This window comes from Euwallacea similis, chromosome 30, assembly GCF_039881205.1.
Source record: "Euwallacea similis isolate ESF13 chromosome 30, ESF131.1, whole genome shotgun sequence".
Lineage (NCBI taxonomy): Eukaryota > Metazoa > Arthropoda > Insecta > Coleoptera > Curculionidae > Euwallacea > Euwallacea similis.
Genome location: NC_089638.1, coordinates 2,122,302 through 2,138,961, shown reverse-complemented (window position 1 = coordinate 2,138,961; position 16,660 = coordinate 2,122,302). Strand labels below are relative to the sequence as shown.

At 33.3% G+C, this 16,660-nt stretch overlaps 2 protein-coding genes across 2 annotated transcripts; one reads left to right on the top strand and one right to left on the bottom strand.

The window, feature by feature from the left end:
* The first annotated feature begins 3,508 nt into the window (after positions 1-3,508).
* Positions 3,509-11,939, top strand: fl(2)d (female lethal d). Its single transcript, XM_066403619.1, has 4 exons — positions 3,509-3,711; positions 3,842-4,024; positions 4,180-4,304; positions 10,696-11,939. Exons 2-4 carry the CDS (start codon positions 3,844-3,846, stop codon positions 11,353-11,355), a joined length of 966 nt encoding a protein of 321 aa, XP_066259716.1. The 5' UTR covers positions 3,509-3,711; positions 3,842-3,843; the 3' UTR covers positions 11,356-11,939.
* Positions 11,940-12,057: 118 nt separating this feature from the next.
* Positions 12,058-16,539, bottom strand: RnpS1 (RNA-binding protein S1). Its single transcript, XM_066403620.1, has 7 exons — positions 16,424-16,539; positions 15,807-15,923; positions 13,963-14,097; positions 13,504-13,719; positions 13,126-13,276; positions 12,444-12,592; positions 12,058-12,348 (listed from the first exon to the last, which is right to left on the bottom strand). Coding segments are annotated over exons 1-7 (957 nt in total). The 5' UTR covers positions 16,426-16,539; the 3' UTR covers positions 12,058-12,161.
* Between the last annotated feature and the right edge of the window lie 121 nt (positions 16,540-16,660).

Genomic DNA, 16,660 nt, shown 5'->3' with positions numbered 1-16,660 from the left:
GGAGCTGGTTAGAGTCTCTTTGAGGCCATCGGTAGTTACGAAATCTTCTAGCTAAGATAATTGGGGGATAAGTTAATATTCTGGTTAAGGATTAATGATGCATATTACCCGTTCAATTCTCTAGAATAGTTCTATGGTTACCGCTTCAATCAATGTCGAAAATTACGGAAGATAACTTCGGCAGTTACTTCAGCGCCTTTGATAATGCAGATGGTACTGCAGTTATGGACTTAGCGTCAGGAAGCAATTTCATTAGACCGCTGCCTCTATCTATCTGGATCTATTCTATTTAAAGCAGCTCAATAATTCATAATGTAAGTTTATTGAATCAAAGTTTTGAAATGTTCTTATTGCAATGCTCCAACGTTTCCTTCAGTACGCTTAAAGTGAAGGAAACGTTTTAGCCATGGCGTTGTACCCCATTACACCAATTCTCCAAACTTTCCCTGTGGTTGGGCCTAAACCACCACTGATTTCCAAATGGTAACTGAAAAAAATCCCTACATTCTAAATATACGTGTTAACGATGAATTCTCAGTTCTCGTTTTTTCATAGCGAAGCCAACCACATTTGGGGGAACTTTGATTGTCGTTACTGAAGACAGTCTTTGACAAAAAACTCCAACCCTATTTTTGCCAGAAAAAAAGGATAATGATGAACACAGTGCTAATTATTTTATTAAAAAACGTATTACTATTACAAAAAAGGATTGTTCCCGTTATGTTGTGCTTATTCGGATGATTGCTGGAGCCGGACTGGCTTGTGATGCCGTTTTGCTTAATAATCATTTCACCGAAAAATAATCAAACAACAACCGCTTTAGATCTGCCGAAATAAATAACCGAACTGAGTAGTTTTAACGCAGTAATCAAAAACTTATTTTAAGTATAATAACTTCAAATCTAATTGTCATTAGAGTTGTTTTATTCAACATCTATTTCCACCACACCGTTATGGAGTTGTTGGGCACATTGCTCATGTCTTTTGATTACATTTTTTAATCCTTCTTCAATTCTGATTACAAACCTTCCCGTAAGCCATAGAGAAAATTCGTACAAGTCGTATGATGGTAGCTAAGAGAAAATTTTAATGAATTCAAAACTAACAGAAATGGGCGATTGAATGGGATGTTTTTTGATATGTACTCACATCCTGGGTAAGTCTTTTTCGAAACATTTCCATTGTTGCTCTAGGAGCTTTATATTCCAGAAATATATTGGAACCTTCGATTTTTGTTCGAATATAGTTTTCCTAACGACAAAAAAAATGTTAATGTACAGGGTGATTCGTAACGCAACCGACACAGAACAGGTGCGTGTAGAGGACCTCAAAACATGTCGATTTTTTAGCTTTCTCAGAAAAAAGCCATTTTCTAGTTAGCAAACTTACAAGCAAATACATTTTTTTTAAAAAGCTGTGCATCCCATGTTACCCAGTAGCGAAACCAAGTAATTTATTTGTAGTAACAAAAATATCCATAACGTAGTCTAGCCATATTTTCAAATGGCATAATTGAAAAGACACCCTGTATTAAATAATTACCTAACAGCTCATCCCTTTCAAAATCATTAAGTCTAATATGAGTTGAACAAATTTTAGATATCTTAGGGTTAAATTTTTCTTCAAGTTGGCATAATTTCATCCAAATCTCCAATATCCTTTTGGAGGCAAAATTCTGTTTTGGGAACTAATGATATATTTAGGTTTGCAAACTCTGGTTTTTACATGGCTATTGGGGCAATCAGAAATGGCGTATCTCTTACTATACATTCTAAATTTGTTGCCTCAAATCTATTCTGAATCTAGAATATTTAATAATAAAAAATGATTCAGTTCATCAATGTTATTGAATGTTAAAAAGTAATAATAAAGTTCGCGCTTATCCCACAAGATTATATTTAACAGTACAGCAGATATAAGTTGATTAGTTTGTACAAAGTGATACAAACGTATGTTAACAAATTTTAAGAGGTAATTGCTTGCATTATTTCATCCTACAATAATCAGTAGGACCTAATACTAGCAATTAATGTACTCGCAGATAAATAAGCCTGCAAAATTAACAATATTCATCTATTGTTGATTCTGGGCCCTACATTAGATTACTAAAATTTCTGTGGTGTCAGTGTCTTGAAGTCAAGGTAATATCAAAGGAGAATTAATTTCTATAGCTATAAAGTGACTGAAACTACAGTTGGTCCTACAAAATTGGATATTTAGATTAGTCTTATAAGTTTTATAAGTACAAAGTGGTATGAAGACTCCTTGTCTTGAGGCCTAAAAAATGTTGAGTTAATATAATTAAAAAGATTAATTAGCAGTGAGGTCAGAAGGTGCCTCTGGTAATGAACTAGGGAATATACAGGGTTAACTTTGAATTAAATAAGTAATTACGAACTTCTTTATCACAAAGACATGAGAACAGCCGAATGAGAATCTACTTGGGACACTACACCCTGATGTTTACGCTCTGAGTGATCTTTGTAGGCACTCTGTTATCATTGAAGAACTTTTTGGAAATTCAGTTCATTATTTGAATCTTGCAGAATAAAGTTATGATCTTACATTTGTTTATTAATTATTATTAATCTTTGTAGTGTTTATTAATGTACATTTATGAAAATATTATTTATTAGATATGCTGAAAGGAGAGATCATGAATTGAGGTTAGATAGTAAGATTCTTAAGTAAATTTCAGTGTTGCCAATAGTTTTGTTTTTGTCGTGGCCGCAGACCGTGGTCTCTAACGGAAAATTACTATTGCGCAAACTGCACAATTTAGCGTATAAAGACACGTAATTACATATATATGGAATATGGCAACGCTATACGCATTTCAATAGCCTTAGAGTGTACTTTTATTACTCCGCCGTTATTTTTTATGGGGTTTTCATCACGCCTTTATAACATTCTAAGTGGCCTCTAAATTACGAGACATTTAACGTCACACGTTCTCTTGCGGGCTCCTGCTGATCTTTTCTTAACCTTGTTTACAATCCATTTTTCGGCTAGTTATCACGACGAATTTTCCTTCACCATAGCATCAAGATCTCTTTCAAATTTAAGTTTCTTCACCCTTACATTAAAAACTTTCGGATTAGGAATCCTCCACCACAATATCAAGGGGTCTTTCATATTAACATTCCTGTGTTATTAAATTTTAAAAAATCAGTCCACTCGTTTTCAAGATCTAATCAAAGTAAGTTGTTATAAAACACTAGAAAGCATTTCAAACAAACGAAAAGCACTTAGAGTGATCGATGCGCAATACACGAATGCCATCAAGAAATCTAACTTCGCTAATTGTAAAAACGAACATAGTAACTAATTAGGTTATCTAAATTTTTTGGACAGTTTTAAATGGAGAAGAATAATTAATCGTGCTGAAATGTGGATTTTTACTAAAAAAATATTAAATGAAGAAAAACCGAACATTGAAATTCACACGTGCACTACTCGCGTTCAAACTGCTCAGTTTAAAATATCCGGAATCGTGTCTCTATTTGACAGATGTAAGTATCCGTGACATTCGAATTCCGAATCTAAACGAAAAGTAAAATGGCGTTCGCGGTTCGCGTGTAGTGATTCTTGAATTGGCGGTGTTTTCATTACTTTTCAGAGGGTAAATTAAAAAGAAATTAGCTAACCACTGTATTCAGTGCTTCTTTAGTTTATGCTGATTTTTTCAGCTTTGGGTTAAGCTAAACAAAAGTAAGTTATAAGTTTTATTTATGTTTGCCACATTTTTATTGCAGGCTGGGGCCGGGCTGGGGAAAAATGGCTGCCCACTCTATATTCTTTTCGTAACCAATACCTATTAAGAGATCTTCTTCGTTTCTAGGCATGTCAGGACAAGGCGATGTATTGCAGCCCACAAGCCCAGCTGAAAAGGATAAAATGCCTTCCAGAGTTCTTATCTCCGAGTCAGAAATAGCATCCCTAACTCCAGCTGAGTGGGTAAACCGCTGGCACCAACAGGAGTCCTACATCACCACTTTAGAGAGGAAGTTAAGTCTTCAAGAAGGTACTTAGTTCAGTTTCTATCTCGGTTACTTCATTTGTGTTTTAAGCCCTGTGCTGTATCCTGTTATCATTGGTGCAGTGTCGTGAAGTGTATCGAAATTTAACACTAACAAATCGTGGAAAGGAGTGCTTTGTAATATGCACCCCATCTTGTAGGGGATATCCACGAGTTGCGTCAGACCAATGACAGAGTTCGTACCCAACTCCATGAGGCCCAACAAGGGGAAAAACTGTTGGTGAGGCGTTTGACAGCAAAAGAACAAGAAACTCAAGATTATATGGTCAGTATATGAAATGACCGGTTCAAAATGTTCTTAACTTTGTGTTTGATGACTAGTGACAGTGCGGTTTGAAAAATATCTTCTGGCTGAATAACTGAAATTGGATATATTTGTTGGTCTGTTGATCTTGAGGCCCTATCGACATTTACTAGTGGTTTTGGGAAGGGATGGGTCCTGGGATGGGTAGTGAGAGTACTAAAGAGTCGTGGTCAACCGAGGATTTACTTTCATGAAGCTTTTAAAAACATTACTTCATTAGTAATGTATGTGTTTTGAGAACTATATTATTTGAGACTTTTAAAAGAACTATTACCAAGACTATTACTTTATATTATTCCCGATATTATTGTCCTTGTTGTTAGGTACTTTGCTCTTTAGCTACTTTTGTTTAGCAATTGAGAACTATTTGGTGAAATGTTAGGTACTAAATAAAATTACAAGGTCAAATTGGTTTTCAATTCGCTATTAAATTTTCTGCCATAAAGCTTTTATATTAGGTATTTCCTTAACTTTAACACTAAAGAGGTTTAAAACGAACAAGTAACCAAATACATGATAAACTAAAAATCAGTTTAACAGATATAATCCAATTGTATCCGTTAAATCGTTATTGTATCCAAGTTTCTAAGTCACCTAAATAGAAAAAGAATTGCTGTGCAAGAAACTAGAACAATTTTTTCAATTTTGATGTTAAAATGTACTACTGCATATAATATGCATCAATATCCATGGCATCCTATAGAATTATTTATATTATTTTTTTATAATACTGTTTGCCATCAACTATTAAATGGTAAGTCCCATAGACCACTAAAATGACAGGTAAAAACTTGAAATTTGTATAAGAAACGTGATTTCAAAAAATTTAGGTATGCCATGGTGGCCTAAAACTGCAATTCTTTCCTCATTGAAGTGATCGTACAACTAATATATTCCGATATCCGCGATTCTCAATATTATGGTAGTCAATCTAAGTATAGACAGTGTTTTTGCACCAACTTTTAGACTAAGGTAAGTTGAGTTAAATAATCAAATTTTGGCCTTCGAAATCTGTAGTAGTTCGGATGTACAGAGTACAGATCATTTAGGAACATCTAAAACGACACTAGTATTAAAATTCTCATTTTCTCCTGTGAGTAAAAAAATTGTTAAAGTTGATAATTATGAGAAATATATGTTTATAGTTATTTAACCAATAATTATATTAATGGCCCATGAATACAGGTGTTGGTTACAATATTTTTCCGCATACTGTAGGTATTGGTCATGGTTCTTGAAGAAAATTTAATTTTGAATTAACGTAAGTTATTAACGTAAGTAAAATAATTCTTAATTCCAATTTTAACGGTGACACATGAACGCGTTCGCTATTCTTAAGGGTATGCACGTTCCTCATTTCAAAAATTTAAACCCGATGGTAGTGACAGAACCATGACCTGTAGCAGATAGACAGATGACAGAAATTGAATGTTTTATGGCCTGTCTCTGGCTGCTGAGTAACCATCAAGTAGAACAACACCATGTTTTTTATTTCGTTTATACTTAGCCGCCTATAATCAAATCATACATTAAAATAAAAAATTGAGCTTGGAAAAATTCGCATTTGGCTTCCCGAGTGCATGTTAATAGACAAATTTTTAGAAAATATAAGTCAAGAAATCTTGGCATTTAATGTAATAGTATAAGTCCTCGATCACATTTGCACCGTGCGAACGATGTTGCCCGATAAAAAATTGGCAGTACGTTTTAAAAAATATTCTATTACATTGCACCAGAGTTATAGAATTATAACTGTTACCGATGCCACAAGATGAATCTGATGTTATGTTTTTTACGGTTTGACCTCTTAAGTTTTTTTATATTCTTGATATCTATCAAAATAACTGCTTAGATTTATTTTAAATGTCAAGATATAGATGTAAAAACCATTTTTCTGTAACTTAAACCTCCGACCTTTGAAGGTGCTAAAGGATCATATTTTAAATATCCATGCCATATATCAAAAGTCGGGTTGAGATATACTAGACAAAATATATTTAGAATTTTATTTTCAGTCAAATCGAAAAATGGCAAATATACGATCTGTCCCAAATTGTCTTTCGTGTATTGGGATCTTAAAAAGTGTAGGAGCTATGAAATTGGTTAAATGGTGAAAGTTTTAGAACATAATGTTAGTAGCATAAGGTTGAAAAGAACCATTATGAATCTTTTGTTTTCGTAGATAATCCAAATTTGTAAAAATATTGCTGAAGCAAATTTTTTAGTTTAATTTGCCTTTGCAGTTGAAATGTCAATACCACACCTCGGTTTTCTGAAACCATAATTAATGTTTATTTATTACGCAAAAACTAATTCCTATCCTGTACCGTGGCCAGCTCTATTACCTAATATCGGTGCACTGGTGATGGTTATATACGATTATACGTGTTCTCAAAATTGTTATCAAAAATAGGAACAGTTAAGATTCCCACAGACTAAACACTATACCGATAGTTTAGTTGGATCGAGGTGTGTTACTGTTATGCGAGTGTTTATCGATCGATTTTATATTTAATGTACATATTAAGCATTAAGCACACGACTAAAATGTCGACTGACAAAAAGTCGCTAACCTACGGGGGTTTTTAGACCTGTTCTGTTTACATCCTTATGACACCAACATTACAATCCAGAACTTTCCCAATTTAATCGGCTTCATGATTTATATTCTATTGGAATCTTAATACATTTATAGAAGGTCAATTTGGGACAGTATATTCAATGGTTCAAATTCGTTGAAATTAGGGATCTTTAAGAGTCTTGAGGAGATATTGGAAATCTTATTAATACCTCCTGGGCTCGATTTTGAAGAAAAAATTATGGGTGCAAACCGCATTCCTCTATCGTTTTTCAGTTTTCTTACTACGGTGGGTTTCTCAACACTTGATTCTCCTAAGAGATCTCTATAACTCAGCAATCCGATATATAATTGAGAAATAATTAATACTTTCTTAAGACATATTAGTGGAATCTAAAAAATTTAATAGAAATGTACTCGTGCTCTTTTTCAACTTAATTTGCGTTCCTGACAATACCCCAAAAATTGTCGATAATTTTCCTTGCACTTATTATAGTACCTCTTTTTATACTTCTTTTTCTATTTGTTTTGAAAAACTTTACATATTTAAATTTTTTCAAAGTTATATATACCAAATAAAATTTGGTAAGATTGTTTTTATGTCTTAGTTTATCATTAAATTTGGGAACTTTTCCGTATTTAACCGATCTTCTAACTCCAATTTAAGAGTTTAGGATATAGCAATAGTAAGCCATGACGATTAAACTACCTTATCCTGTGGTTGTCCCCATATAAAAAATTGATTTTTTTAATGACCACGTAAAAATAAGAACTTTCACATACCCTTACCAAAAGTATCGTTTTCATCTTTAGAGATGAATGTTTGATAATGATGCGCAGACACTGCCTATCATCCATGGAAGTATTGGAAACATGCAAGTAGCCTATTTCAAGCTTTTAATAGAATTTAAAAAAATATTAATTTACGTGTTCATTAGGGTTGGAAGTGAAAAACTATCATTCCCCAGTGATTGAGAGGATGAATTTTCAGAGTATTTCATATATTTTATATATTCACTTTACTTCTGTTTCGCCAATACAATTGATGTCCATGGCGCCACCCGATTTTAATTAAGTTGGAACAGCATATAATGTATAAGTTATTTACTTAACATAAAATGTTTATTTTCCAAGGTGAACTATCAACTATTGGACTAAGGTAAGTTTAGTTGAGGTATGCGCGCTCGTATTCGAAACGATAGGTAAGCACCATTTCATATATACACAGCGACTGACAAATAGCACCATTTTTTTAGCCAAAAGGTAAAGAGTTCAATAATAGATCTAACATTTATCGTAGCGTGTTCTTCAATGAAGTTTCATTGAAGTCAAATATACGAAATAAACGGAATTATTTGGATGACCATCTTGCATATTTGAAACAGCTCTAATTCTTACAGGGGCTGTTAAGTTAAGAAGAAGTTGCGCATTTTAATACTCATTGCGGATCCATGTTAAAAATGGATATATCATGATTCCTGAAATATTTTTAAAAAACTTAAAAGAAATGCCATTTAAAAAGGTATATTGCGTTTCTAATATTTCTGTAATGATGCTTCCAATGGCATTTACAGATATTTAGTAATTCATAGTTTTTTTCCTTGAAGTGACCCACATATGAGAGTGGTACCTAATCAACCTGCGTTAAGACTCATAGTCTAGCGTGCCTTCAATTTCATTCCTACTTCCTCTCCAAAATTAAGAATTATTTAATTTAAGGCTTAAACTTTGTTTTTAAAAGGAAGAAGGCACTCGTTGCTTGAGCCAAGTACATTGGAAAAGTGACCTTACAGTGGCAATAATTGCTGGCACCTACATTGTTTCAAAGGTGGTAAAGAACTGCAAAGAATATACCGTTGTCTATTTAATGAAAAATCAATGAATGGCAAAGAATAGGCGCGAATTCTGTATTATCTCTCGTTGAAAAGCAAAGTATCAAAGAGCAAGTGCCAACAACGCATACGATATAATTTAGTAATAATGTAGTATAATGAATAATTGAAAAAGACGCTGCATCATCTAGCCACAGTTAAGAACATTTTCTATGCCGTGATGTTTTACATTGAGTAAGTGGTCGCCCATTCCTATTTGAAATATTTCAAATTATCCAGGGTCTCATGCTAATTTAGAAAATACAAAGTTTTTAAATTAGAAGTAAAAGGGGTTTTGCTTCATTAAAAACCCTATATTGAGGAATAGTTTCTATACTAGCCGATTTTTTGATATTTTGGGTTATTTGATAGTACATGGATGCTTGTGACAATAATAAATGTCATATTTTCAATCAGATATTGTTGGTTTGTAGAGATAAAAAGTGATAGTGAGACGAATTAATTATTATTGTATAGGTAAGATGGAATGCCGTATTTCCTAAAACTGTGTCAATGTCCCTTATGCTGTCCATTCTCATATGGGCCAGCCTGTATGGTTCATCCTATTTGCCCCCATGCCTACAAGCCACCGTTTTGACCCTCTGTACCTGATTGACCTCAGAGGGGGTGCATTCTAAAGCCCAAACTTTCGTTTTAAATACCCTTTGATTCCAAATCACCGCAACCGTCAAATTTATTACACAAAATTCTACGATAACCACGCCGTACACCTTGAATATGACAGACGTACATAATCCTTTCGCATCTTTTCCAGATAACAAGTACATTATTGGAAAAATCTTCTAAGTTCCTTCTGAAAAAGTGAAAATTCAATATGGCATCCAAAAAAATTTACAAAATTACTACGCAGAATTCGAAAACAAATGACTATAGAATTATTTTTGATACGTTATTGCAGTCCTGCATTAGTGTAATCTTTTGGAATTTCATAGTCCTGTAATAGATAATCAACTATTAAAAAAGTTTGATTTTTGATTTGTTGTCTGAAATTCTACGTCCAATTAGCACAATACATATGGTGATGGCATTAGCATCCCCAGGAATTTGGGGATTCTTTCTACATTACATATTACTTTCTGTGATTTTCCAAGACATAAGAGCGAATAATAGTTTCCGTCTGTTCAATTTCTATAAATAAAATGTCCTAATACAATTAAATTATTTTTAAAGTCGCCCTCGGTTGGTTTGAAACTACTGCTAAAACTATTTTTAAGCCAGGTATGAGTTTCTTATATAATTCTCTAAAACGTTTCCCATTTAACCTACTCTATATCTCTTACGGAAACCCAGTACCCAATACATGTAGAACCAATAACATACTGAATATACTACATATTTTCTTTATAATAATAATAATAAATGTGTAAGGTGTATTTCAAATGAATCGTTAGTTAAGAAATTTTGGACCGTTTACAAAACCCCCTGTTTTAATAATCTACAATTTGTGATACCCTGTATATTAAAGTGGGCAGGAGCCAAATATAAAAAAAATCTGTTTTCAGATATGAATTGTGGCACCTGGTAGAGGCAAGTTCTTGGGAGTTTTCTAGTTACCTAAGTACAGGGTGTTTGAAGTCCTGCGATTTTATTTATGAGTCATCCTGATGATTAAGCCCAAAAGACGTAATAAAAGTTACAGAAGGAGAGTCATGATGTTTCAAACAATTTATTTTTTTCCCCTCCTATCCTCACAACTTTTATTGAAATGTTTTATGCGTAATCAGTTTCTTTTGAGATTATTAATTTCCTCTTAAAAATGAAATTAAAAGATCTCAAATACCCTGTATAGTTTTTCCATAATCAATGACGTGCGGCACCCTATATACCCTATATTATTTTTCAATGGAACCACGTTCATTTCTAATACACTTTTTTTTCACAGTGCCAGTTAAATGAGTTGAAAAACTGCCAAGCGCCGACAATTCCCTCACTTAGATCCGCAATGTTAGATCCAGCAGTGAACAGTATATTACAGCAGTTAAGGTTGGAGTTGCAGGACACCAAAACGAAATTGGAAAACATTCAGAATGAGCTCTCTGCGTGGAAATTCACGCCTGACAGTAATACGGGTAAAAGACTAATGGCAAAGTGCAGACTATTATACCAAGAAAACGAAGAGTTAGGAAAACTGACAAGTTCCGGACGGATAGCAAAGTTAGAAAGCGATTTGGCTTTGCAAAAGAGTTTCTCGGAAGAAGTGCGGCAATCTCAGAACGAATTAGATTCGTTCTTAGCGGATTTGGACGAAGACGTCGAAGGAATGCAAAGCACTATATTGTTTCTACAAACAGAACTAAAACGGTCAAAGGACCTCGCGCAAACTTTACAAAAAGAAAATGGTACGTTAAGAGTTACTAACGGAAGGACCAACGGTGAAAATAGTGGTGTTTGTGATGGAGAAAGGACGGACTCGGAAAATGAGTTAGATAGGACGCACTCAAAACGAATTAGGAGATCTTCGGTTTTAAGTCTAGACTTTAATGAAGATGACGCTCTAGTTATAAGTAACGGGGACGTTGCTATGTCTTCGGATATCGAATGAACGTGCAACTATCTTGGGATATTGTTTTCACTGGATTACATACTTTTGTACATTCCAGGCGTTCAGAAACCTGGACGAAATGTCTTTTGTGATCATTTTTGTCCGAGAAGCATCAATTTTACATATTATGAGGTAATCGTGGGGTGTATAAAAATGTGACCAGTGAGTGAACATTATAAAAACTGACGAACAGTATATGAAATTTAATTCAATTCAAGATTATATTTAAGCATAGGTATTTAGAATGCGAAAATTGTTCTCTTTTGTTAGTCATATTGTGTCTATTCTAAATTTCTTATAATAGTTCTATTGTTCCTCGATGAATTCATTGGTTGCAAATTTAGTATTTTTGTTATATAAATATGAAAATGGTGCCGTCAATACAATGAACAGGAATTTTATGACACTTTTATTGTTATTAAGGTGAGGAAACCAGCCTGTATAGGTAGTAAATAAATGTATATAATTCGGTTTTTGAAGTTAATTAAGTAATATTATTAACTACAGTACCTCCAACACTGCACCATTTGAGACGATGTAAATAAAGGAGGATGAATAAATAGATATTGAGAATTTTTAATTAAGTTCCTTGCAGTTTTATTCTAAATTTATACTGGATCAGAAATAAATATACAGTGCAAAAATAATCAATGTTTGTGGGAGACTCTGTATAATGTGGAGTTTTGTGAAGTAAAACACGCGAATGCAGCACAATTTTATTGAAGAATTAATACACAGCAACATGCTGCTAAAAAAGAAAGCCAAGTGCCACTTGTCAAAATGGTTAATAAACCAAGCAAAAATAATTATCTTGAACTGCTCGAGCTGGATCTCTTTCTCCTTCTGGGATGCGGGCTCCTTGAGTGGGCAGGTCTCCGCCTCAAAGGACTTCTCATCCTCCTGGGCGGTGATCGCCTTCTAAATCGAGGAGGAGTCCTACGATAGGGACCACGCCTTAGCGGTGGTAATGGAGAACGTCTAAGTGGCGCATTTCTGGAATTTTTGTAAAGTTGGAAAAATAGATGAACTTGGACTAAGTATAGTATTGACTAGAAATAAATAGCACAACTTGAATAAAGGAAATTTACCTGGGTTTTGGAATCAACACTGGTGCGGCTGTAATTTCCTGTCCGTCTATTTGACCCCCATCCATATGCTTCATAGCATTTTCTGCTTCGTCTGGCGTGCTATACTCGACATAACAATATCCTGCACCCAGATTAGAATGATTGCGATCCTAAAGAAAGTTATAAAATATTCATAAATTAAGTATACGTAAAAAACATTTCTGTTAATGCAACAATATTTTAAATCCACCATTTAGCGTGGACTTCCATGAGCATAGTAACATGAGTATCGTCTAAATCGTAAGTCAGAAAGTCGTTAAAGTTGATGATAATTTAATTTTTACAGAATTAGAGCGTAAACAATGTTGATAGCTGCAAAATCAAGTGAAAATATGGTGCTACTATTTGTATAGTATTATTATTTGAACCAAATTCCTTTTCACATGCAAGGGCAAAAACCTTTCGATTTTTTAATTTATTCTGTAGTATTTTAGTTTCCATTCAAAATGCCAGAAATTATTGTTCTTTGAATATAAACTATTAGAAAAAACGACTGTTTCTAAATATAGTTCATATAGGAACCCAATATTATTTTTTATTGTAGATCTCGCCGTTTTCTCTTGGCCACTAAATTTCGGAGCGCTCTGTACAATAAAAAGTTTTTTTATGTTGCAATAACTAGATAAACACCATTCCATCATACCTTTGGAAATTCCACATGTTTAATTACGCCATAAGTACCGAAAATCTCCGAAATGTGATCCTTGTTTACGGTTCTCGTCAAACGTCCAATATGAATTTTGGTCGGCCGAGGAGTAGGCGATCTCTTGCGGCGCTTGCGAGGAGAGCGTGACCTAAAATACCAAATTATATTATAGTTGTATATTTTTTTCAATAAATTTAATATAATAAGTATGATTTTCCCGACAATCCGTTAAACAATTAACCGATTACTATATAAACGCCCCCACACGACAAGAATAACTGAAAGACTGTACCAAATTAAAGATGGAAAGCTAATCACCAAAACTAGACCATTCTAAATTCATACCATAATTAAAAGACATCAAAATAGTTTTACCTTGTACGGTGCCTGGCATCTCGCCCATCCTTGTCTTTATCCTTATCTTTATTTTCTCCAGGTTGAACATTCTTGTCCTTTTCTTTGTCCTCTTTCTTCACATCAGATTTCTCTTTGTCGTCTTTTTTTTCCTTTGCATCTTTATCCTTTTCTTTATTCTCCTTTCTTTCCTTACTGTGGCTCTTGCTTCCAGTTTTCAATCTTTTAGTAGTCGACCTAGATCTAATGATTATGAAGATATGTGACATACCAATATATATACATATGTATATAAGTGAGGGAAAAAATGAAGCTCTTTGATCGCTGTTTTCTGAACTATATGGAATAATACATCGCCTAATATTTCTACCGTAAAATAGCATAATGAATATTTAAATCCATGTTAAACGTTGTTTTTGATGGAAATACTGAACGTCGACTTTTTTAATTAAAAAAATATATATCAATAATATGAATTACCGTTGTTTTGGACGAGTTCTACCATTTCCACTTGAAGTACTGGAGGAATCAGAACTTGAACTGCTGGAGCGTGAAGAAGAGCCTGAACTTGAGCTGCTTGAAGACTTCGAAGAAGTGGTACTGCTATCAGATGAACTTCAAAAAAATAATATATAAATGTGCAAACAAAGCTTATTTAGTCCTGGAAAGTAAATATTTGAGTATCAGGTCACAAACATGTCCCTTTTCCATACTAAGTAGCATTTTTCAAATAACTACAGGTCAATAAATGGTTGGAATGAAAGGCAAACTGCTATGAAATTTCTATCTGCTGAGTACCATGTTATTTTATGTTATCAAGTTTTAAATATCAATATTGGATAGATAAGAATGGATAGTTACTTTCATAGAAATAATTTTCTATTTACTTAATATGGTGTATATATATATACAGGGTGATTCACGTAACGGTTTCATTAGAAACTTTTGTACTTGTAACAAATCTAAATTTTTCATATTTGGGGGTTAAACTAATATAGATACCCTCCACGTTTTTAAAATATTTTGAAGGTCATATCACTTCCGGTTATACCGGAAGTTGAGGTCAACTTCCTTATTTCAAATGGAACACCCAGTATATTTTTGCATTTTTGGAATCTAGTGATTAAGCTGATTAAATTCTTATTAGATACTCCTATACCTAAACCTAACCGTTTTAAAGATATTTTGGTTTAAAGGAAAAATCTTTTCAAAACACCATTTCTATAAAATTTTAAATTCTCAGCTATTATTGAAGCTGGCTTTTCGAAAATTTGCTGACATGTTAACTAGGTATGGTAGATTAGGTTAATGTGAAAAGTTTTTATAAATATCATACAGGGTATCCAAAAAAACACCTCATATTTAAAGAACTTTGGTGGCAAAAAAGTCGCTTATTTCAAATGAAACACCCCATATATTTTTATATGTCTAGAATCTAAATTAAATTCTGAATCGATTACTATTAGGCGTCCCTATACTTAAAATGAACGCTTTTGCTCTAATTTGCGATTTTTTAATATTGTACAATAATAATTGTAAGTATCTTAGTTGGCTTTGAAAAGAACATGGCTGCTTCCTGTAAAATGCGTTAATATAATTATCAATTTAATAAGTTCGCTCAGCAGTTTAACGCATGTTACAGGAAGCAGCCCTGTATGTACAATTAATATTGTACAATTATTATCGTACAATGTTAAAAAATCGCAAATTAGAGCAAAAGCGTTAATTTTAGGTATAGGGATGCTTAATAGTAATCAATTCAGAATTAAATTTAGATTCTAGACATATAAAAATATATGGGGTGTTCCATTTAAAATAAGCGACTTTTTTGCCATCAAAGTTCTTTAAATATGACGTGTTTTTTGGATACCCTGTATGATATTTATAAAAACTTTTCACATTAACCTAATCTACCATATCTAGTTAACATGTCAGCAAATTTTTATAAAGCCAACTTCAATAATAGCTGAGAATTTGAAATTTTATAGAAATGGTGTTTTAAAAAGATTTTTTTTTTAAACCAAAATATATTTAAAACGGTTAGGTTTAGGTATAGGAATATCTCATAAGAATTTAATCAGCTTAATCACTAGATTCCAAAAATGCAAAAATATACTGGGTGTTCTATTTGAAATAAGGAAGTTGACCTCAACTTCCGGTATAACCGGAAGTGATATGACCTTCAAAATATTTTAAAAAAGTAGAGTGTATCTATATTAGTTTAACTCCCAAATATGAAAAATTTAGATTTGTTACAAGTACAAAAGTTTCTAATGAAACAGTTACGTGAATCACCCTGTATAGTGATATGTGGTTGCTCTTACCTACTTCGACTATCGTCACTGCTGCTTGAACCAGATTCTGAACGTTTTTTCCGATCCCTACCTCTTTCTTTTTTTTTCTCTTTTTGTTCTGCATCTGACTCAGTACCAGGCTTTGCCCTGAGTGGGAAATATAGAATCAGTTAATAAATTCAATATGCAAGATTTTCTTAGGCACTGGGGCAGTGGAAGTGACATCCTTAATATTTCAAAATTATTCAGTTATTTTGTAACTGTTTGTGTAGTCTATTAGGAAAAGCATCGTAAGGAGCAAGATTCTGCAGGATAAAATTCCTTAATATAGTACGAGTTTCTGCAAAATCTCTGCTTGCAAATTTTAATTTGTAATTTTGTTTGTTTACTGCCAATGTGGCTGAGATAGCAGAACAACAAATTCATATCAGGAGCCAACCAACATGGGAACAGCCCTACCATGGAAATGGTGAAGCTCACAAACAAGTCAAGTGATAGACTTAATATATCCCGTCTATAACATAACCCCCTAATTTAGTTTCTACGACCAGTGGCATAAAACCTAAGTTGGAGGTTCATAAAATGCCGGCCCTGGGGTAGCTGATTACCTAGAAGCGCATCAACAATCATCAATTAAAAACACTTACATGATGTTTCGCAAGTGGCAAATTTACTAATGGGACTCAGGAAATAACAGGACGCTTATTACGCCCTAATATGTAATGACTCAACTGCAATCTGAAACACTGTTTAAATTTGCACAATACTCAAAAATTTGGTCATATATTACCGATGGTTAAACAGAAATAAAGCACAAAAACGACAATCGACTCTAATGACGTGACAATGACCAAGGACATTGTGAATATATACATATATATATG